At 40.2% G+C, this 24,172-nt stretch overlaps 2 protein-coding genes and 1 long non-coding RNA gene across 5 annotated transcripts; 1 reads left to right on the top strand and 2 right to left on the bottom strand.

The window, feature by feature from the left end:
- Nucleotides 1–208: 208 nt before the first annotated feature.
- Nucleotides 209–931, bottom strand: LOC121601408. Its single transcript, XR_006006095.1, has 3 exons — nucleotides 833–931; nucleotides 602–739; nucleotides 209–534 (listed from the first exon to the last, which is right to left on the bottom strand). It is a non-coding gene; the product is annotated as an uncharacterized LOC121601408 (long non-coding RNA).
- Nucleotides 932–8,138: 7,207 nt separating this feature from the next.
- On the top strand, nucleotides 8,139–9,488 carry LOC121601407 (aurora kinase A-A-like). Its single transcript, XM_041930226.1, has 2 exons — nucleotides 8,139–8,286; nucleotides 8,452–9,488. Exon 2 carries the CDS (start codon nucleotides 8,903–8,905, stop codon nucleotides 9,239–9,241), a length of 339 nt encoding a protein of 112 aa, XP_041786160.1. The 5' UTR covers nucleotides 8,139–8,286; nucleotides 8,452–8,902; the 3' UTR covers nucleotides 9,242–9,488.
- Nucleotides 9,489–18,390: 8,902 nt separating this feature from the next.
- LOC121601405 lies at nucleotides 18,391–22,052 on the bottom strand. Of its 3 annotated transcripts, none has more exons than XM_041930222.1 (3): nucleotides 21,863–22,052; nucleotides 19,433–20,317; nucleotides 18,391–19,358 (listed from the first exon to the last, which is right to left on the bottom strand). In XM_041930222.1, the coding sequence occupies exons 2-3, from the start codon at nucleotides 20,315–20,317 to the stop codon at nucleotides 19,311–19,313; spliced, it is 933 nt and encodes a 310-aa protein (XP_041786156.1). In that variant the 5' UTR covers nucleotides 21,863–22,052; the 3' UTR covers nucleotides 18,391–19,310. The 3 variants fall into 3 exon arrangements, with proteins under 3 accessions (XP_041786156.1, XP_041786157.1, XP_041786159.1); XM_041930223.1 differs by having other exon boundaries at nucleotides 21,739–22,051; XM_041930225.1 differs by lacking the exon at nucleotides 21,863–22,052 and adding an exon at nucleotides 21,150–21,178.
- Between the last annotated feature and the right edge of the window lie 2,120 nt (nucleotides 22,053–24,172).

Raw genomic sequence — 24,172 nt, 5'->3', positions numbered from 1 at the left:
TCGCGGATTGATTTTCTTCTACAGCCACTTTAGTTTCGTTGCCATGGGTTGAATGTAGTGATGCTATCGAGCCATTTATCGATTCAACTGGATCATGTGCATCATTGTCATGAAGCCATTCTATAGAATATTCAGACCATCGACTTTCTTCAACAGCTTCTGTACTTTCATTTTTAACATCATCTATCACCATTAAGTTTTCAAGTTAGCTCTTTCTATACCATCTAATGTAGGTGCAGATGTGATGCTAAAATCAGAGTTATTTTCGTCACTCATAGCAGTTACCAGTTGCTCCGCATCTTCTAGCGTACCGATGTTCTTTTTTTCACGATGCATTTAATCTTCTCCCAGTTGGGATTGCCCGTGCAATTCCCATCGCTAACCATTTGTTGAAGATGGCGTTTGTTTTTATATTTTGGCCAAAGATGATATGATTTGCCTCGGCTTGTTTCCTGTATCCAGCCCTCTGGAACTATATATAGCTCGGCATTTCCTCTTGCATCAGTTGTCTGAACTATGGCGTGCGGCATTTTACTGAAAAAATATATCAACGACGATGATTATACGCAATCCATTATATACGTGTACTTGTGGCTCATACACCGAAGCTCTACATGTTCTATATGTCCTCTAATAACTTGGATGGCTTTTTACATCGATATCTCAACCTTTTCAGATAGCCGAAATGACAAAGGCGCTAGAAGATGGATGCACACAAAGGCCTCGGATCAGGACTTCACTACAATAGGTAAATAGAATAAAATCTTAGATACAATCACATCACACTAATACCATATCACAATATAATACACGCAATAAAGGCAATATTAACCAATGTGTATCCCTATAAACAGCATCGGTGAAAATGACACACACACGCAGATACACACCGGCCGAACAAGATCGGACAAGCTTTTTTTTGGCGCATCCGTTACGTTTGACATATATTGCACATTTTAACCTCAGAGTTTAAAACTGACAAGAGGGGCTGTCAGTCATGTTCTAAAAACAGTACATGTTCCAAAATTTGGTGGGTTAACGACTGAATTGACCACTTTTAACCCATGTGCGTTTAAAGTGGGTTAAAAGTGGGTTCCCAAGCTCCCGACCACGCTGGTTTTCGCTGGTCTTTTCGGGGATAATTCGTTAACGAATTATCCCCGAAAAGACCAACGAAATACAGATCATTTTCGGGGATAGTGAACACACGTGAAAGATGAACCCATGCAAAAAAGAGCTAAAAATAGAAATGAACATTCGGATTCACTCCCTCCACTCATGATCATGCTTCATCCTTGATGCTACCAACCACATCGCTAGTTCTACTTCGAATCACTTTGCCAGTTGCGCCACCATATTATTATTCATTATCGTGCTATTTACTGGTTTGTTTGTATGAAGGGGTACTGATACTAAAAGAATTAAAAGAAATAAATAAAACAATAAAAATAACAGATTAACTATTAAACACGCATTTCTAGCAATGAGTAAATGAGTTTGAAGTTATTGGAGCTGGATGTTTTAAAAATTAAATAAAACTTTAAATCATAAAAAAACAATAAAAATGGAATTGAACTCAGGTCGACCATGGTACTAAGATTACACCATTAACATTTGACCATAACTAGTTCATGAACATGAATTGTTATCTATCACTTTTAAACCCTTCAAATATAGTACAATGAACAAAGAGATGTGTAAAAGTTCATCGATGCGTGTGAGAGAGTAGGGCTGATGAATAGAAAGAGATGGCATGAGTTTGTGTTCATTATCCCCGAAAAATTTCGCTTGGGTTAAGGCCGATTTGATTATTTGGGTTTTAACTCCTCGGTTGATTAAATTCATTCACTTACATCACTGCACTTCAACTTCAGCAATATTATTAGTCTAGAAACTGCACTGACCAGCGAAATGGAAGAGTTCATTCGCAAGTAAACAAACACACATATATACATATTACACATGACTGTTTTACAACAAACCAACTTAAACACACACGGAAGCAAGGAAGCAATTATCCTTTGCACAATTAAATCTGATAACCAACATACCGAAAACGCCACCAATTTCCTGTACTAACAATCCAGTTGCATCGAAAAAAGCAAAAAAACTGTCAGTTTGGTCGGTTAAACCACACATCTACAGAAGCGGCCACTTCAATGTTTGTTAAAGTCAGTTTTTTTATGCACGGGTAATTCATTTACTCAACATGTATCACCCAAAAATGTGTTTAATTGTGCAAAGGAAGCATAAAACTTGTGTGTTTAAGTTCATTTGTCGTTAAAAATATTTGTGTAAGATCCCATATAACCAAGATACCGAAAACGCCCATCAATTTCTTGTACTAAAAATCCAGTTCCATCAAACAAAGCTAAAAAACTATCAGTTTGGTGGGTTAAGCCACACGGCCACAGAAGCAGCCACTTCAATGTTGTTGAAATCAGATTTTTATGCACGGGCAATTTGTTTGCTCAACATGTTTCACCTGTGTTAAATGATATTTAATTGTGCAAAGGAAGCAATTAAACGGGTTTGTTGTAACACATTCATGTGTAATATGTGTACATGTGTGTTTGTTTACTTGCGAATGAACTCTTCCACTTCGCTGGTCAGTGCATAGTTTATAGACTAATAATATTGCTGAAGATGAAGTGCAGTGATGTAAATGAATGAATTTATTCAACCGAGGAGTTAAAATCTTGTCCAGCATATTGACCATAGCCAACCCTTGACCAAACTTTTCCTCAAAGCATTTTTGGAAAAGGTGGGTTAAGGGTGGGCAAGATAAATACATCGGATCGGAACTGGCAGCTCCGATTGTTCTAAAATTTGGCGGGTTAACGACTGAATCAACCACCACAAACCCACGTGGGTTTGAGGTGGTTTTACAGTGGGTTAAGGACGATTTGGTTATTTGGGATGTGGATGTGTGTGTTTGTTTACTAGCGAATGGACTCTTGCATTTCGCTGGTCAGTGCACCGTTTATTTATTAATAATATTACCGAAGTTATACTGTGATGTAAGTGAATGAGGTAAAGTAATCGATGTGTTAAAATCATGTTCAGCATATTGACCTTAGCCCGCACTTGATCCATCTTTTTCTCGTCAACATGTTTGGAAAAGGTGGGCTAAGCGTGGGCAAGGTCAATACACCTTATTAGAACTGACAGCTTCAGTTGTTCTAAAATTTGGTGAGTTAACGACTGCCCAAGCGAAATTTTTCGGGGATAATGAACACAAACTCATGCCATCTCTTTCTATTCATCAGCCCTACTCTCTCACACGCATCGATGAACTTTTACACATCTCTTTGTTCATTGTACTATATTTGAAGGGTTTAAAAGTGATAGATAACAATTCATGATCATGAACTAGTTATGGTCAAATGTTAATGGTGTAATGTTTGTACCATGGTCGACCTGAGTTCAATTCCATTTTTTTTGTTTTTTTTATGATTTAAAGTTTTATTTAATTTTTAAAACATCCAGCTCCAATAACTTCAAACCCATTTACTCATTGTTAGAAATGCGTGTTTAATAGTTAATCTGTTATTTTTATTGTTTTATTTATTTCTTTTAATTCTTTTAGTATCAGTACCCCTTCATACAAACAAACCAGTAAATAGCACGATAATGAATAATAATATGGTGGCGCAACTGGCAAAGTGATTCGAAGTAGAACTAGCGATGTGGTTGGTAGCATCAAGGATGAAGCATGATCATGAGTGGAGGGAGTGAATCCGAATGTTCATTTCTATTTTTAGCTCTTTTTTGCATGGGTTCATCTTTCACGTGTGTTCACTATCCTCGAAAATGATCTGTATTTCGTTGGTCTTTTCGGGGATAATTCGTTAACGAATTATCCCCGAAAAGACCAGCAAAAACCAGCCCAAGCGAAATTTTTCGGGGATAATGAACACAAACTCATGCCATCTCTTTCTATTCATCAGCCCTACTCTCTCACACGCATCGATGAACTTTTACACATCTCTTTGTTCATTGTACTATATTTGAAGGGTTTAAAAGTGATAGATAACAATTCATGTTCATGAAGTAGTTATGGTCAAATGTCAATGGTGTAATGTTTGTACCAGGGTCGACCTGAGTTCAATTCTATTTTTATTATTTTTTTGATGATTTAAAGTTTTATTTAATTTTTAAAACATCCAGCTCCAATAACTTCAAACCCCTTTACTCATTGTTAGAAATGCGTGTTTAATACTTAATCTGTTATTTTTATTGTTTCATTTATTTCTTTTAATTCATTTAGTATCAGTACCCCTTCATACATCCAAACCAGTAAATAGCACGATAATGAATAATAATATGATGGCGCAACTGGCAAAGTGATTCGAAGTAGAACTAGCGATGTGATTGGTAGCATCAAGGATGAAGCATGAGCATGAATTGGAACATGAGTGGAGGGAGTGAATCCGAATGTTCATTTCTATTTTTAGCTCTTTTTTGCATGTGTTCATCTTTCACGTGTGTTCACTATCCCCGAAAATGATCTGTATTTCGTTGGTCTTTTCGGGGATAATTCGTTAACGAATTATCCCCGAAAAGACCAGCGAAAACCAGCGTGGTCGGGAGCTTGGGTGAATCGACCACCGCTAACCCACGTGGGTTTGAAGTGGCTTTACAGTGGGTTAAGGCCGATTTGGTTATTTGGAATGTGATGATCGCGCCTATACCCAAGCTCCCGACCACGCTGGTTTTCGCTGGTCTTTTCGGGGATAATTCGTTAACGAATTATCCCCGAAAAGACCAACGAAATACAGATCATTTTCGGGGATAGTGAACACACGTGAAAGATGAACCCATGCAAAAAAGAGCTAAAAATAGAAATGAACATTCGGATTCACTCCCTCCACTCATGATCATGCTTCACCCTTGATGCTACCAACCACATCGCTAGTTCTACTTCGAATCACTTTGCCAGTTGCGCCACCATATTATTATTCATTATCGTGCTATTTACTGGTTTGTTTGTATGAAGGGGTACTGATACTAAAAGAATTAAAAGAAATAAATAAAACAATAAAAATAACAGATTAACTATTAAACACGCATTTCTAGCAATGAGTAAATGAGTTTGAAGTTATTGGAGCTGGATGTTTTAAAAATTAAATAAAACTTTAAATCATAAAAAAAAACAATAAAAATGGAATTGAACTCAGGTCGACCATGGTACAAACATTACACCATTAACATTTGACCATAACTAGTTCATGAACATGAATTGTTATCTATCACTTTTAAACCCTTCAAATATAGTACAATGAACAAAGAGATGTGTAAAAGTTCATCGATGCGTGTGAGAGAGTAGGGCTGATGAATAGAAAGAGATGGCATGAGTTTGTGTTCATTATCCCCGAAAAATTTCGCTTGGGTATACGACGATGATTACAACGTACCGGAACGTACCGTGGTAAACATCAGTGGCTTAGTTTCTGCAAGTTAGAAGAGACCATGATTTATAAAAGAGTACGCTTAACTTTCACGATTATCGTTGGATACCCGCGGTCTGGTGTTGTATTGTTCAACGTACCACTCTTCTACACCATGGTACATGCGTAAACCACTTCGAATCGAGTAAGAATACGTTGTGCAGCACATCTACCAAGCATTCTACCATTTCTTTAACTTTATTAGATTCACTTCACTACATAAGGTTTTCATCAAAATTTAAAGAAAAATTGGACTTCAACTGCATCCAGATTGGTGTACGTTTAAGGCTGCGCTCTGGCACCAATCGAACACGACATCCGACTCGAACAAACCCATATAATCATATCGAGGTGCACTGTCAGACACAAACAAGCAAACAAGACAAACATGTCAAATCCCATACATTTTTCATGTTCGATGTCGTGTTCGATTGGTGCTAGAGCGCAGGGTAAGGCTGCGCTCTGGCACCAATCGTACAAACCCATGTAATCATATGGAGGTGCACTGACAGACCCAAACAAACAAACAAGACATACATGTCAAATCCTATACATTTTTCATGTTCGATGTCGTGTTCGATTGGTGCTAGAGCGCCGGGTAACAGTACTGCAGACGAGAAAGAGACAGACTGACTGTTGCCAGCTGTGAGCAGAGTGACCAGAAATACCGATTTATCTGTATTCTTACCGATTTTTGATATGCCTACCGACTCACAGATGAGCCTCCTAAAACTATCGATTTTTCGGAAAAAGATTTTTGGTGAAAGATTTTTTAAGGCCCCCCCTATGGCAATCGAAGCAGCCCTGACAAGAAAAACGAGATAGTGTGCGGTTGATCGGTCATGTAATCTGTCAAATATTCAAAAAATAAAGTTTGTTTACATTTTGAACCGAACGATAGCTCTCACGATGTACTACGGCGAATGATTAAAAAAAGGCTACATCGGTGATGAAAATGTTGTGTGTAATGTGTAAAATAAACAGCCGAAAAATTATAATTGGCGGTAGAATCGACTTCGCACGCCTGAAAGCAGTTTAGGGTAAGTAAAGCATAGCCAATAATTGTAATATTAAATCAATTAAAGCGGTGTTTTCTATGCAGCTGTTGTGCAACCGTGTTGAGCCGGTGATCGTTAGAAAGAGGAAAGAAAGAATGCCCGCAATTAAACTACACGATGATCGATCATGGCAAACAAGGTAAGTTGATAATGAACGTAATTCGCACGGTATCAAAAACTCCTCGAGTCTATTTTTTATTAACCATTGTTTGTTTTTTTATAGTTACAAAGCATGCAAAGCTCGCTCGCCGTTGGACGCTTGGACAATTCCTTTCTCTGGTGGAAATCTCGATCGTGGTAATGCCGAACGACTAGAAGCCGTATCCGTGGTCCCGCTCCATCTCCTCCGGCGTCATCCAGCACGACGTGCCGATAAAAGTGTGGTACACCTTCTGCCGCGACATGTCTCCATCGGTGGCGAGCCACGCGCTCATCCGCTATATTTAAGGAGCCGTCGTCGCCGGGCAGTATGATGGCCACCTTGATGTCCACGTAATGGGCAATGCGAAATGTGCACTCAATTGACAAGCGCACAGCAAGATCCAGCAAACGTTACCGACAGTCTTTGTCGCCGTGAAAATGCTTCTAATGCACGGGTGAGTTGGATTATAACTACAAGCATACGTTTTTTTTTCTTTCTTTAGTTTCAGCTAATGCCAGACGAACGATCGAATGACTGTTGCCTCGGAAGGGAGGTCTCATTGCGGATACTGACTTGGATGTGATGCCACCGAGTCGATTGGTCGCAGTTGGCCCTGGTGCTTTGAATGAAGCGACATCGGAGAAGCTGAATGCTTTGTGGACGTGTTGTGTTGTGTGCAGATCTCGATCGGCGAAGTGCTGTATTGATTTTGTGTAGTGATTGTGTCTATATGTATGTTTTAAGTGTGATTGCATTAGTTTTATGCAACTAAATCATGAGCATCGGTTTCTGTATTGAATACTTCGAAAGTATTTATACAAGTGTACAAAATACAGTGTAAATGTGATGAACTAGTTTCGTTTAAAGGTGTCGAACTTTGTACGTTATAGTAGGTCCTTTGTTTTTGTGTGGTGTGTAAACATTAAGTAAAATTGATACCAGTGCTGGAGTGAATTCTTTGCTGAATAAAATAGTGTACAAATATTGTTTTAAAAAACTGTGTGTTTTGTGTATTTTTCGGAAAAAAATATCACTAAAGTGCAAATAGGTAAGAAATCAGTGATTGCGTTGAAAGGAAATTTCTCAGCTACGATGTTCTCCTTTTTTGTTTTTGGCCCGATGTATTCGCTTCCGCATTCTTCATAATGGGCATATAAATGATTGTTCCTAGGTTCCGCTAACAATGTGTTTTAGACGATGCAGTTGCATAATGTGAACAAAACGATAATGTGTAAATATGATGATGTAATTTCCCTGCCTGGTTGTCTGGCTGGCTGATTGGATGGTAGAATGGCTCACTGGCTGGTTAGTGCTGACTAAAATCGGATGCGCTTGGCCCCTCGCCGGAGTGCCGGGTGCATCATACATTGGTGTTCTGTTGCTAGTGCTCGGCTGAGCAGATATTTTGTAATATTTTATCATCGAAAACCCTCACCACTCATTTCTTTCCTTTTTATGCATTTTATATTTTTCATCAGTAGGAGTATCTCGTTTAATTTATTTATTTATTTATTTATTTATTTTTTAGAAATTGAAGTACATAAATCGGTCTATCCGTTTATATCGGTTTCATAAGCCTCTTCAATCGTTTAATGGTCAATCAATCATGGTCAACACTCTTACACTTCTGACGAACGTAACGAACGTATGAACTGAATGAAAAAATATGCTCAGTAATGAATTGTGATATGTTCAAACCCAATTCATAGACAGACCAATTGCATTTGAGTGCAAAAAAAAAAAATACTGCTTATACATTGTTTCATTTTGGTTGTCTCCCTCTCCATCTCTCTCTTGATAGGAATGCCTGGTCGCTAGCTGCAGCTTCCCATCGATGTAGGCACTCGATCTTCGAGGTTTTACTTCACCTGATCTAGCCATCGAACTCGCTGTGCTTCCTTGCTTCTAGTACCGAACTGAGTGCCGCTTTCGAACACCTTGCTGTTGGGGCACGAGTCTGGCATCTTTACAACATGTCCCAGCCATCGCAAACAGATATGTCCGACGCGCCATACGGCTTCAGTAAGCTCGTGGTTGATCATTCGCATCCACACCCCATGCTCGAATGCACCGCTTAAGATGATCCGGAGGATGCGTCGGCCGTCGTGTTTCGCCGCTGTCCTTTGCATGCTATAAAGTAACACACTTATTCATCGCAGCACGAGCGCAACGTGATACATCGTGACATCATCCGGAAAACTTGCAGCTGGGGCACGGTGGTGATCTGAAGATAGATTTCGGTTGGTCCGTGTATGCGCCGACCTTGTTCCGGTACGACGCTGTGCATTTCGCTCGACTATTTATCGCCCGAGATGGTGCATGGTCAGCCGCACATAAAAACTGTCGATCTATCGAATTTGGGCGTGCTGGCGTACAAGCTGCTGTGCGGTAAGGTCCCGGTTTTGGCGACCACGTATGAGGAAACGTACTATAAAATCATGAAGCTGCAGTTTAAGATGCCGCCAGATATGACGAAGCCGGCGGCCCATCTGATCTCGCGACTGTTCGTTAAGGATCTGGCCAGCCGTATGCCGCTGAAACATGTTGCGTCCATCCCTGGATTCTGCTGCTCGTGCACAAAAAGTAAATAGGAATTGCTGCTACCATGTACCATTTATCGTTATGTTCTCACTAAGTATGTTTATAAGATACCTGTAACTTTTAGTTTTTTAAACCCTATCTCTTATAAGAAGTAGTGGTATTTGAATTGAATATGTACAAGGCAAGTGTAATGACAAGTAATGATAATTGTTATTTGTGTGTTCACTCAAATGTTATTATACTTTCTTCATGTTCAACATCTGTTATTATTTCAATTATTAACAATAAAATATGGCAAAATATTTTTAAGCTATAGATCGTCTTTGTATTGAATGAATGCAATTGATGGGTTTTGCATTATGATGATCAAGACCGTGACCAGCCTCTCGGGGTGCCTTTGGTGCCTCAGTTCTGTATAAAGGAGAGCGTAGAAGGGTATGGCTATATTCTTTTCGGCGCTGCCATGCACCTTTCGGTGCAACGATAAGATAGAGTTAATGTTTTTTTGCACCACTGAAGCACACACCAACCAGCACACACCAACCAGTGATTGACTATCCGGTTAGGTGATACGAATAAGTCTTGTAAGCATTTCCACGTTTGTCGGCTGTAGCGGAAATAAAGCACAACAATTATTTATTTGTTACGATATACATAGGAAGAAAGTGCAACGCTGTGCGGTCCCGTGATACAGTCATCAATTCGTACGACCTAATAACATGCCTGTCATGGGTTCAAACCTCGTACGGTCCGTCCCCCCGTACGAGTCCTAAAAAATCAAAATAGTTAGGTGTTTTTACTTCTCTTTTTCCATTTTGGACATAACTGTTGCCACTAATGGTATGCCTGTACCACTAAATGATTTATCAATGTAATTAAGCTATTGATTACCCACATCAGGATAGTCAGTCCTATGTATGAGGGGGGCGGTCCATACGGGACTTGAGCCCATGACGAGCATGTTGTTTGGAAAAATAGTTTAGTGCATAACAATCAACTTATTTTCCTTCATTGAAGAACAGAGAAGCTGTTGTGGTCCGATCGAACTTAGCCATTCTGTCCATCTGGGTGTGCCACTCAGCGATAGCAGTCGACGGCTTCCGTATGATGTGTGCGTGGAAGGATGTGCGTGAGTTACAGGTCGCTGACCAGACGATTGAGAGAGAAATAGTGCAAAAAAGAGGGAGATCTAACCTGCAGCGCACATGTAGTGAGTATTCTCATTTGTGCGGCTGAGCTAAGGCAAATAGGACAAACGGGCCCGTGCTATTCATTTATAATTAGGGAATAAAGGATTTTATATGTTTGTGTCAATGCAAAGTAATCGTCTTCATCATTGTAGTTAACGTCCATGCATCCGACATCAAAGAAGCCAAAGCAATCAGAAACCGATTGAAGATTTTAAAGCTCGCAGGCCACAGCGGGCATTAAGCACTGTTGTGGAAGGTCAGTGTTTTACGAACAAGAGCCCAACTGAATAGGAAAGGACTGTTCGAAGGGCAGTGGTTAGTACCAAAATGTGATCGTCCTGATGATAGTTTTAAGAGTGTGTTCCTTTAGTCAAATAATTATTGTTTAAAATACGGTCGAGTAAAATACGTATGTTTGTCAATGATAATAAAAGGTCAAGGCTAAGTATGTAGAGAGAAAAAATAAATAAATAAATAAAAATAAAACACAGTCCCCCGATCCTGTTAGTATACGATCGTCAGCAATTGACGTCGCATTCCAGCTAGCACCACGAGGAGGTAGGATTCGGAGTTCCAAGATAGCGGTTGCATAATAATACATCCGCTTCCTGGCATTAGCTAGCCAGCTGGAAAGAGCTCGATGAATTTAAAGTGTTTAAAAATACGAATAACAATATGTTAATACTTACTCAAACTCCTGAACTGATTGGATGGCACGCAAGATGGTAATGAAATTGTTGGGCTGGGCTCGCTTAAGCTGGTACTCGCGTATATATTCTATTAATGCTCCCCGGTTTGTGCCTTTAGATCTTAAAAAGGGCTTGACCCAGCGCCATAAATTCTCGATGGTCTGTGTGTGTACTAATGGATCGCTTGGGTCGACAAAATTTTCGGAATGGTTTATCATCTCGTGCTCATACCCTTTTCCGTCTAATCCGATGTAGGCACGCCAACCATCCGTCACAATTGTCGTTCCGGGGGCCACATTGTTCATTATAATGCCCTGCAAGTTGCCAGCGTCGCGTTTCTGAACCAGCTCCAGAAAAATCTCTTTTGTCTCCCGACAAATACCACCGACCAGCCAAACCTGGTTGTTGTCCGCGATCCGTCCTCTGTGGTACTTCCGTTTGGTAATGACGGACTCGTCGATCTCCACAGTGAGCCCTTCGCCTCCGATCTGTTGTCGGTGGGTTTCCACATATTCAACGCTTATTTCACGGAGTATTTTGAACCATTTTAGAATGGCTGTCTTACCTACAATGAGATAAAAATAAAACAAAACAAAAAATTTATCAAAACCGACTGATTGAAAAAAAATACTAAAAATAAATTACCGGCTGCACATTCAGCTTCCGCAACCATCCGCGTCGTATTTCGAGACCACTCAGAGGTTATCTCCATCAACTGGGATAGAGACAGTCTCGAATTTTTGAAAATACTATCCGTGCGGACAGTACATTCCCAGCCGGTGCAGCTCGATGTAGGCTTGCAAATCCATTTGCAAGCATTGGAGCGCTTGGTTACCTTCAGCTTCATTTGTCTCTTGCACTTGCTGCATTGTTGCGTTGGCGGCAAGAGTTCCGCTTCCTGCAAAAGACGAACCAACCCTTCCTCATCCGCGGTTAGCTTCTTCAGGTCACTGGAATTTTTGACTGCTGCAAATATATCCATGGTAAATGGTTTGTCCTGAAAATAAAACTTTCAAAAAGAGAGAATCTTTAATCTGTACACCACTTTGTTGATCAAAACATTCAACTACATACGGAGCAATATTTTCCCGCGCGATCTACACTTCCACACATAACCGATTTTACTCATTCGTTAGTACAATACATTTAAACACACTCAACCGATATCGACGATTGATTGTGTGGTTTGTGAAGTAGTGATGTCCTGCTCGACCCGCACCAACCGGATTGGAGACATCCGGAAGCAACTCGGAGTCGTTCGAAACGACCCGTAAGATTCAAGGAGGTTCAGTAGGTGCAACGATTCCGGAAATCCGGTAGGTGCAAGAAAGCAGTCTCGATTCCGACACGTTGGTGCATTTCGGGTCGGGTCAAGGTAGGTTCAATACTCGACCAGAAATCGCTGCACCAACGGGTCGAAGTTGCTTGTCACCTACTCATCATTCGGGTCGACCCGAACTCGTTACACCCGCGGGTCGGAATCGATTACAGCGCATAATAATGCAGCGCTGCGCATAAGGTGCAGCGATTGCTGGTCGAGTATTGAACCTACCTTGACCCGACCCGAAATGCACCAACGTGTCGGAATCGAGACTGCTTTCTTGCACCTACCGGATTTCCGGAATCGTTGCACCTACTGAACCTCCTTGAATCTTACGGGTCGTTTCGAACGACTCCGAGTTGCTTCCGGATGTCTCCAATCCGGTTGGTGCGGGTCGAGCAGGACATCACTACTTCACAAACCACACAATCAATCGTCGATATCGGTTGAGTGTGTTTAAATGTATTGTACTAACGAATGAGTAAAATCGGTTATGTGTGGAAGTGTAGATCGCGCGGGAAAATATTGCTCCGTATGTAGTTGAATGTTTTGATCAACAAAGTGGTGTACAGATTAAAGATTCTCTCTTTTTGAAAGTTTTATTTTCAGGACAAACCATTTACCATGGATATATTTGCAGCAGTCAAAAATTCCAGTGACCTGAAGAAGCTAACCGCGGATGAGGAAGGGTTGGTTCGTCTTTTGCAGGAAGCGGAACTCTTGCCGCCAACGCAACAATGCAGCAAGTGCAAGAGACAAATGAAGCTGAAGGTAACCAAGCGCTCCAATGCTTGCAAATGGATTTGCAAGCCTACATCGAGCTGCACCGGCTGGGAATGTACTGTCCGCACGGATAGTATTTTCAAAAATTCGAGGCTGTCTCTATCCCAGTTGATGGAGATAACCTCTGAGTGGTCTCGAAATACGACGCGGATGGTTGCGGAAGCTGAATGTGCAGCCGGTAATTTATTTTTAGTATTTTTTTTCAATCAGTCGGTTTTGATAAATTTTTTGTTTTGTTTTATTTTTATCTCATTGTAGGTAAGACAGCCATTCTAAAATGGTTCAAAATACTCCGTGAAATAAGCGTTGAATATGTGGAAACCCACCGACAACAGATCGGAGGCGAAGGGCTCACTGTCGAGATCGACGAGTCCGTCATTACCAAACGGAAGTACCACAGAGGACGGATCGCGGACAACAACCAGGTTTGGCTGGTCGGTGGTATTTGTCGGGAGACAAAAGAGATTTTTCTGGAGCTGGTTCAGAAACGCGACGCTGGCAACTTGCAGGGCATTATAATGAACAATGTGGCCCCCGGAACGACAATTGTGACGGATGGTTGGCGTGCCTACATCGGATTAGACGGAAAAGGGTATGAGCACGAGATGATAAACCATTCCGAAAATTTTGTCGACCCAAGCGATCCATTAGTACACACACAGACCATCGAGAATTTATGGCGCTGGGTCAAGCCCTTTTTAAGATCTAAAGGCACAAACCGGGGAGCATTAATAGAATATATACGCGAGTACCAGCTTAAGCGAGCCCAGCCCAACAATTTCATTACCATCTTGCGTGCCATCCAATCAGTTCAGGAGTTTGAGTAAGTATTAACATATTGTTATTCGTATTTTTAAACACTTTAAATTCATCGAGCTCTTTCCAGCTGGCTAGCTAATGCCAGGAAGCGGATGTATTATTATGCAACCGCTATCTTGGAACTCCGAATCCTACCTCCTCGTGGTGCTAGCTGGAATGCGACGTCAATTGCTGACGATCGTATACTAACAGGATCGGGGGACTATGTTTTATTTTTATTTATTTATTTATTTTTTCTCTCTACATACTTAGCCTTGACCTTTTATTATCATTGACAAACATACGTATTTTACTCGACCGTATTTTAAACAATAATTATTTGACTAAAGGAACACACTCTTAAAACTATCATCAGGACGATCACATGTTGGTACTAACCACTGCCCTTCGAACAGTCCTTTCCTATTCAGTTGGGCTCTTGTTCGTAAAACACTGACCTTCCACAACAGTGCTTAATGCCCGCTGTGGCCTGCGAGCTTTAAAATCTTCAATCGGTTTCTGATTGCTTTGGCTTCTTTGATGTCGGATGCATGGACGTTAACTACAATGATGAAGACGATTACTTTGCATTGACACAAACATATAAAATCCTTTATTCCCTAATTATAAATGAATAGCACGGGCCCGTTTGTCCTATTTGCCTTAGCTCAGCCGCACGAATGAGAATACTCACTACATGTGCGCTGCAGGTTAGATCTCCCTCTTTTTTGCACTATTTCTCTCTCAATCGTCTGGTCAGCGACCTGTAACTCACGCACATCCTTCCACGCACACATCATACGGAAGCCGTCGACTGCTATCGCTGAGTGGCACACCCAGATGGACAGAATGGCTAAGTTCGATCGGACCACAACAGCTTCTCTGTTCTTCAATGAAGGAAAATAAGTTGATTGTTATGCACTAAACTATTTTTCCAAACAACATGCTCGTCATGGGCTCAAGTCCCGTATGGACCGCCCCCCTCATACATAGGACTGACTATCCTGATGTGGGTAATCAATAGCTTAATTACATTGATAAATCATTTAGTGGTACAGGCATACCATTAGTGGCAACAGTTATGTCCAAAATGGAAAAAGAGAAGTAAAAACACCTAACTATTTTGATTTTTTTTTTCATGAATCAGACTGACCAAACCTTTTTGCAAGCTAGTTCCATTTCTCACACAACAATTTTGGTAGATGATAGAACACCTTCTGTTAAGACGGAAGCACTTTTACCGTATCCATCACGACAACGCAGCACTTTCTTTCTTTTTGGCTTAACGACGCGAACATGTCGACCTGTACAGGCTTTCGAAACTGATTTGGTACCACGCAGCCGGATAGTTGATCCTTGCTACGGGGGGACGGACCGTACGAGGTTTGAACCCATGACAGGCATGTTATTAGGTCGTACGAATTGATGACTGTATCACGGGACCGCACAGCGTTGCACTTTCTTCCTATGTATATCGTAACAAATAAATAATTGTTGTGCTTTATTTCCGCTACAGCCGACAAACGTGGAAATGCTTACAAGACTTATTCGTATCACCTAACCGGATAGTCAATCACTGGTTGGTGTGTGCTGGTTGGTGTGTGCTTCAGTGGTGCAAAAAAACATTAACTCTATCTTATCGTTGCACCGAAAGGTGCATGGCAGCGCCGAAAAGAATATAGCCATACCCTTCTACGCTCTCCTTTATACAGAACTGAGGCACCAAAGGCACCCCGAGAGGCTGGTCACGGTCTTGATCATCATAATGCAAAACCCATCAATTGCACTCATTCAATACAAAGACGATCTATAGCTTAAAAAATATTTTGCCATATTTTATTGTTAATAATTGAAATAATAACAGATGTTGAACATGAAGAAAGTATAATAACATTTGAGTGAACACACAAATAACAATTATCATTACTTGTCATTACACTTGCCTTGTACATATTCAATTCAAATACCACTACTTCTTATAAGAGATAGGGTTTAAAAAACTAAAAGTTACAGGTATCTTATAAACATACTTAGTGAGAACATAACGATAAATGTTACTGTAGAATCCTGCCCGTTAGTTCGGTGCTGTTAATAGTTCTCTGTCCAACTGTTTATTCCAAAAAGCCCCCCTTCTTTGCTTTGAGCACTTGCTTATATACGCTCTCATCAATTCCTCTCCCTCACAATTCTCTCTTTGAGCCAGTGCGCTCAGCGCTCATCCACTCATGCGATCCTCTCTCTTTTGTTGAACTTGTACGCAACTCTACATCCCTTTTCTACTCGGAAGTGAAATATGTACATTACAAATATATTTTAATTATTATTACTTAAAGCAAGAAAAGAAAAAAAAACTAATCATTATACCTATTTGGGATTTTTCGAATGCGCGTGGGACGTTTAAATTCCTTCTTATCCTTTTGTTGCTGTTTATGTTGTGTACTTATTGTATTGTTTTGTTGCGTTTCTTCGTCACAAACCTTACTTAAATGAGCCACGGGCCGGCGATATTTTACACCTGCACTACTTACAACTACCGTATCATTTCCTACTTTTCTTAACACCTTAAATATCTCAATTCCATAATTTGGCTCCGATTTTCCTTGCTGGTAATGCCATACCCGCACTCTATCTCCTACTTTAATTCCAGACTGTTTGGATTTCCTTGATCTATCTGCGTAAAGTTTTCCTTTCATTTTCTTTATAGCATCTCTTTCCTTAACTTCACTATCACGATTCCAAACCTCTGTAGTTCTTAACGATGGCAATAGGCCTTTGATTGGTCTTCCAGTGAGTAGTTCAAGCGGAGCTTTTCCCGTTATGGAGTGTGGAGTGGTGTTGTACATATTTTCATATTTTATAATTGCTTCGCGCCAATCTGTTTTTTCTGCTTTCGCAATTCGCAAAGCACGAAGTATACCTCTATTATTCCTTTCCACAAGTCCATTCATCTGTGGCCAATACGGTATTGTGTGAATTATTTTTATATCTTTACGTTTAAAATAGTTTTTAAATTCTTCACTACTAAAAGGTGGCCCATTGTCACATCTAATTGATTCTGGATATGATTGATCCTTGCATATTGTCTCTAAAGCCTCGATAGTCTTACTTGCTGATGTAATTTTCATCTCAATGATTTTTATGAATCTGCTGTAGTAATCGACAACTACCAGAAACGTTCCATATTCCTTAACCGAAAAAAAATCTATTGCAATATCCTGCCAAGGACGATCTGGCATTTCTTTTCTAATCATTGGTTCTGCGTGACCCAAAGGTCTCACTGCTGCACAACCAGCACAAGCTTTTACAAAACATGTGATTTCTCGGTCCATATATGGCCACCACATTCTTTCCCTAAGTTTTCTTTTCATAGTTTCTTCGCCAGGGTGACCTATGTGAGCTATCTTTAGGGCCTTTTGACGCAATTTTTCAGGTAGAACTAATCTATCGTCCCTAACTACAATACCCTGCACTATTCCTAGTTCTTTACTAAATGCCTGATAGTGTGCTAGTTTTGGTTTCCAAGATTGATTTTCAATTGCTTTAATGACCTCTCTCATTGTTTCATCTTTATCTGTTTCCGCTTTAATTTCGTTTAACGTAATTGCTTCAGACTCGCTCTCAATGGTATATACATAATGTTCAGAAGCTTCATCAAACGATTTATCTTTATCTGAATTAGGGCATAATCTTGATAAACTATCTGAAATATTAGATGAGCCTGGAATGTATTTTACTACAAAATTATATGGCTGTAGTCTTAAAGCCCAGCCTTCCGCTCTAGAACAAGCTCGTTTGCCGCTTTGATGCTTTCCTTCAAATATATACTCTAATGTTTTATGGTCTGTAAAGATGGTAAATGTAGTACCAAACAAGTATGGATAAAATTTTTCAACAGCCCATACTACTGCTAACGCTTCTCTTTGCGTTTGTGGATAGACCTTTTCAGGTTTCGTCAAGCCTTTTGATGCAAAGCTTATAATCCTAGACATGCCTTTCTTATTCCTCTGGGTCAACACGGCACCTAATCCTGTTGGAGAAGCATCAACATACAGTTCCGTGTCCTCTTCCGGTTTGAAAAAACCCAGTTTACGTACATTATTCGACAATTCCAGTCTTAAATCATCAAACGCTGCTTCTTGCTCTTTTCCAAATACTTCTATTTCTCCTCTGACGAATTTTCGTAATGGTTCTGATCTACTTGAAAGGTGATGAATAAACTGCCCAACAAAATTAACTAAACCTAAGAAGCTTCTAGTCTCTTCTTTTGTTATTGGTTTCCTAAAGTTCTTTATAGCCTCTATTTTAGCTTCTGTGGGACCAATACCTGACGCACTTATATTGTAGCCGAGGATTTCCAATTCTTTTACTTCTATAGAACATTTATCCTTATTCAATGTAGCATTATTCTTTCATAGTATTTCTAACACCTGCTTTAATCGACTATCATGTTCCACTTTATCTTTTCCTGCAATGACTATATCGTCTATGTAGATTACTACACCAGCTATTCCTAGAAGCATTTGCGTCATAATCCGCTGAAAGATCTCTGGCGCACAATTTATTCCAAACATCAATCGTTTAAAACGCATTAATCCTTTGTTTGTCATAAAAGTGGTGATTCCTCTCGAGTCTGGATGGAGTTCTACGTGGTGATAAGCCGAAGTTATATCAAGTTTTGAGAAAATCTTACATCCTTGTAATTTGTTCAATAAAGTTTCGATAACTGGAAGTGGAAAATGCTCTCGTTGTATGGCTTGATTTGGATACTTCATATTTATGCAAATTCTAATATCGTCTTTGCCCTTTGGTACCACCACCATTGGTGATATCCATTCGGGGGGACCATCAACTGGTTCTATTATATCAGTTTCTAACATCTGTTGAATTTTACTTTCTACCTTTTTCTCCAGTGCAATGGGAATGCGAACATAGGATATTTTCTTCGGCGGAACTTCTTTGTTAATAGATAATCGAATCTGAATACCGGGGAATTTCGGAAATGGTTGACATCTTTCCTCAATATTTTGTACTTCCAAGCCTACTTTCAAAACTTTTAATTCCTCAGCCGTCACTTTACCTAACAACGACTTATTACTGCCTTGCACTACAATGAATTCAGCGAAAGTTGTAGGTTTACTCTGATTAATTGATATTACTGCTTTAAACTTTAAAATTAATTTCAGAGGCTGATTACTAGCGTACGTTGTGATTTGCTTATCGCAATTGTAAGATATATCTTGAATGTTTGCCTTTGATTTTTGTAATTCTAACCATACTTGTTCTGTCACTGTGTTTACTGATGCACCGGAATCTATTAGGAAAACTACATGAACCGTATCTAACATGCATTTAACCATTTGTCCAATAGTCGCGTCGTGGTAAAAATCTAATAAGAAAATAAGATATCATTACAAACACCCATACAGGATTCTACTAGCCCTCTCAATTGTGATATAATACCTCATTAAGGCTGTCCTTTTCATTCGCTTCATTTCGTTGATTTTGTTCTCGTCGATCCGTTGGTTCATTCTTTGCTCTCTTCCATTGATAATTGTTTTTGACCGAGTTCCGTCCGTCTTTCTTACAAACTCTACCAAAATGACCTACTCGTCCGCAAGAGTTACATCGTGCTTTACGCGCATAACACTCACTTGAATCCCCACTGTGTCGCCACGAACCGCATCGATAGCAGCTAGACTCACGCCATTTCCTTTTTTCTGTTACTGGCATTGATTTTACATACGCTATTGATGATTCCTGTTCCTTATCCTTGATCTTCATCTTTTGGCCTATCAGAATTTCTCTATTGATTGCGTAATTAATGAGTTCATCCAATTCCATCGTATTTTCTAACCCTTTATCTCTTACTCGCTCATCCTTTGCTCCTACAGTTATTTGGTGTGCTATTTCTTTTACTATTCGTTCGTGGAAATCGCATCGTGCAGCTTGTGTCCTTAGTCGCAACACAAACTGGTTGAACGATTCTTCATTTTCTTGTTTTAGAGAACGAAAAAGCTCCAACTCGATGCGTTCGTTTCTCTTTCCCAAAAAGAAATGATTTAAACGTTTAATAGCATTGTCGTACTCCGGAACTTGTGGTTGCTGAAAGGGTATTACTGCTGGACTTGGCTGTTCTTCTCCTGATACCGGAGCCAAATTGAAGTAAATTCTCTGCAATCCTCGACCTCCACGTGCCAGCATGTACGCCAACTTCTCATCTTGCGTATTGATCTTTTTAAGCATTATTATTAGCTCAAATGCTCGGTGCCACTCCTCCCACTCACGGCGTAAATCCGAAGCATCCACCGACTCATTGAACGGTTGCAATGGCCAATTTTCTTCCATCTACAATGCAACGAGAAAAAAATAAAAAAATAAAAGGATACCTTAAATAAAAATAACTTTAACAAAAACCAAAAGAAAGAAAAAAATAAATAAATAAAAGGAAAATCCATTTTTACTGTCTTTATGCCACAATAACTAATCCCATGAAAAAAAAAATTATTATTTTTTTTTTTTTAACCGCTATAAGCATGGGGAGCAGAAAAAAACACACACACACACACACACACACAAGATAAAATAAATTATTCACGAAATCCATACACTCACACATCCGCACATGCACACGCATACACACATATCCTCAAAACACACATAATGTGTCCAAGAACACACATCGTAAAACTGTTCCCAGATTTATCTGATTATTCCCAAATGACAAGCCAGTACAAAAGACTGTGTCCAAAATTGATACATTATTAATGTTCTTTTGTTATCTGTCTCCAACGTTCTTATCCAACACACTTCACAGTTCCTTTGTACCGCACGTGCCGCTTTTCTTCTTTTCTTCCTATTCCCTGTCATCCAGATTTTGGCACCAAGGTGTTTACCGCAGTTTGTTTTGCACTAGTTATTTTGTCGCCGGCTTCTCCTCCTCTTTTTTATTCTTTGTCTTCTTTACCACCATATTCGACCACACACGACTCGGCAGCAGCAGCTGGTTTTGACCCATTGTCTTATCTTTCTTCGAATTTCAACTCAGTTCTACCACTTCTTTGTTTCCGTTGAAATGTATTCTCCTCTTTTGTATTGTAGGTTATTCCACTGGTATAATGTGGATGCATACGTGAATATATATATATATTTTTTTTTAACTCTTTTTCAACTCACTTACACACGCACGATTGCCACCAATTCCAACTTATTTGTTTTTCATATTATTTCAATCACGGTTAATTCCACCTTTTTGTCGTCTCATTAGAACGCAATACTAATTTTCATTCGCTTCATCACTTTCTAACATAACTTCACGGCCCTTTTCCTCCCTTTTTTCTGGTGCTGCGGATAAGACCGGCCTCACGAATTTTGCTACGGAAACCCCGGACTCTTTTAGTTACTTCGGTATTTCACCGGCCTTAACTTCAATTTAGCTACGGTTTTCCCGGACTCGTTTTATGCTACGGATTCAACCGGTCCCATATTTTGCTACAGAAATTATTTCTGGATTCATTTGGGCGCTACGTTTAACGGACTCAACCCATTATAGTACTAGTTTTCCGGTCTCAATTTGTGCTACGGATTTTCAACTTTTTGTACATGCTGCGGCTTTGCCGGTCTCATGATCCAATCTCTCTCACTATTACGTTTTAACGGACTCAATTTAACATCGTATTGACTTTCCGGTCTCAATTTATGCTACGGATTTCCAACTTCTTTTTTTTTTTTTTTTGCGTGCTGCGGCTTTTGCCGGTCTCATAACTCACTTTCACTTCGTGTATCGCTATTATGGTATTACACTATGTTAATTGAAGCTCACTTTTAACCAACTATTACGCTTTTGAAAACTTCACAGTACTTCGGATAAATCCGATCTTCCATTGTATATACCTTTCCTTTATTTTAACAAAATTTTCACTACCGACTGCGCCAATTGTAGAATCCTGCCCGTTAGTTCGGTGCTGTTAATAGTTCTCTGTCCAACTGTTTATTCCAAAAAGCCCCCCTTCTTTGCTTTGAGCACTTGCTTATATACGCTCTCATCAATTCCTCTCCCTCACAATTCTCTCTTTGAGCCAGTGCGCTCAGCGCTCAACCACTCATGCGATCCTCTCTCTTTTGTTGAACTTGTACGCAACTCTACAGGTACATGGTAGCAGCAATTCCTATTTACTTTTTGTGCACGAGCAGCAGAATCCAGGGATGGACGCAACATGTTTCAGCGGCATACGGCTGGCCAGATCCTTAACGAACAGTCGCGAGATCAGATGGGCCGCCGGCTTCGTCATATCTGGCGGCATCTTAAACTGCAGCTTCATGATTTTATAGTACGTTTTCTCATACGTGGTCGCCAAAACCGGGACCTTACCGCACAGCAGCTTGTACGCCAGCACGCCCAAATTCGATAGATCGACAGTTTTTATGTGCGGCTGACCATGCACCATCTCGGGCGATAAATAGTCGAGCGAAATGCACAGCGTCGTACCGGAACAAGGTCGGCGCATACACGGACCAACCGAAATCGACTATCTTCAGATCACCACCGTGCCCCAGCTGCAAGTTTTCCGGATGATGTCACGATGTATCACGTTGCGCTCGTGCTGCGATGAATAAGTGTGTTACTTTATAGCATGCAAAGGACAGCGGCGAAACACGACGGCCGACGCATCCTCCGGATCATCTTAAGCGGTGCATTCGAGCATGGGGTGTGGATGCGAATGATCAACCACGAGCTTACTGAAGCCGTATGGCGCGTCGGACATATCTGTTTGCGATGGCTGGGACATGTTGTAAAGATGCCAGACTCGTGCCCCAACAGCAAGGTGTTCGAAAGCGGCACTCAGTTCGGTACTAGAAGCAAGGAAGCACAGCGAGTTCGATGGCTAGATCAGGTGAAGTAAAACCTCGAAGATCGAGTGCCTACATCGATGGGAAGCTGCAGCTAGCGACCAGGCATTCCTATCAAGAGAGAGATGGAGAGGGAGACAACCAAAATGAAACAATGTATAAGCAGTATTTTTTTTTTTTGCACTCAAATGCAATTGGTCTGTCTATGAATTGGGTTTGAACATATCACAATTCATTACTGAGCATATTTTTTCATTCAGTTCATACGTTCGTTACGTTCGTCAGAAGTGTAAGAGTGTTGACCATGATTGATTGACCATTAAACGATTGAAGAGGCTTATGAAACCGATATAAACGGATAGACCGATTTATGTACTTCAATTTCTAAAAAATAAATAAATAAATAAATAAATAAATTAAACGAGATACTCCTACTGATGAAAAATATAAAATGCATAAAAAGGAAAGAAATGAGTGGTGAGGGTTTTCGATGATAAAATATTACAAATATCTGCTCAGCCGAGCACTAGCAACAGAACACCAATGTATGATGCACCCGGCACTCCGGCGAGGGGCCAAGCGCATCCGATTTTAGTCAGCACTAACCAGCCAGTGAGCCATTCTACCATCCAATCAGCCAGCCAGACAACCAGGCAGGGAAATTACATCATCATATTTACACATTATCGTTTTGTTCACATTATGCAACTGCATCGTCTAAAACACATTGTTAGCGGAACCTAGGAACAATCATTTATATGCCCATTATGAAGAATGCGGAAGCGAATACATCGGGCCAAAAACAAAAAAGGAGAACATCGTAGCTGAGAAATTTCCTTTCAACGCAATCACTGATTTCTTACCTATTTGCACTTTAGTGATATTTTTTTCCGAAAAATACACAAAACACACAGTTTTTTAAAACAATATTTGTACACTATTTTATTCAGCAAAGAATTCACTCCAGCACTGGTATCAATTTTACTTAATGTTTACACACCACACAAAAACAAAGGACCTACTATAACGTACAAAGTTCGACACCTTTAAACGAAACTAGTTCATCACATTTACACTGTATTTTGTACACTTGTATAAATACTTTCGAAGTATTCAATACAGAAACCGATGCTCATGATTTAGTTGCATAAAACTAATGCAATCACACTTAAAACATACATATAGACACAATCACTACACAAAATCAATACAGCACTTCGCCGATCGAGATCTGCACACAACACAACACGTCCACAAAGCATTCAGCTTCTCCGATGTCGCTTCATTCAAAGCACCAGGGCCAACTGCGACCAATCGACTCGGTGGCATCACATCCAAGTCAGTATCCGCAAT

Source organism: Anopheles merus, unplaced genomic scaffold (assembly GCF_017562075.2).
Source record: "Anopheles merus strain MAF unplaced genomic scaffold, AmerM5.1 LNR4000086, whole genome shotgun sequence".
In the NCBI taxonomy this organism is placed as follows: Eukaryota; Metazoa; Arthropoda; class Insecta; order Diptera; family Culicidae; genus Anopheles; species Anopheles merus.
The sequence above is the reverse complement of the archived record's forward strand: the minus strand, read 5'-3'. Positions and strand labels throughout refer to the sequence as shown.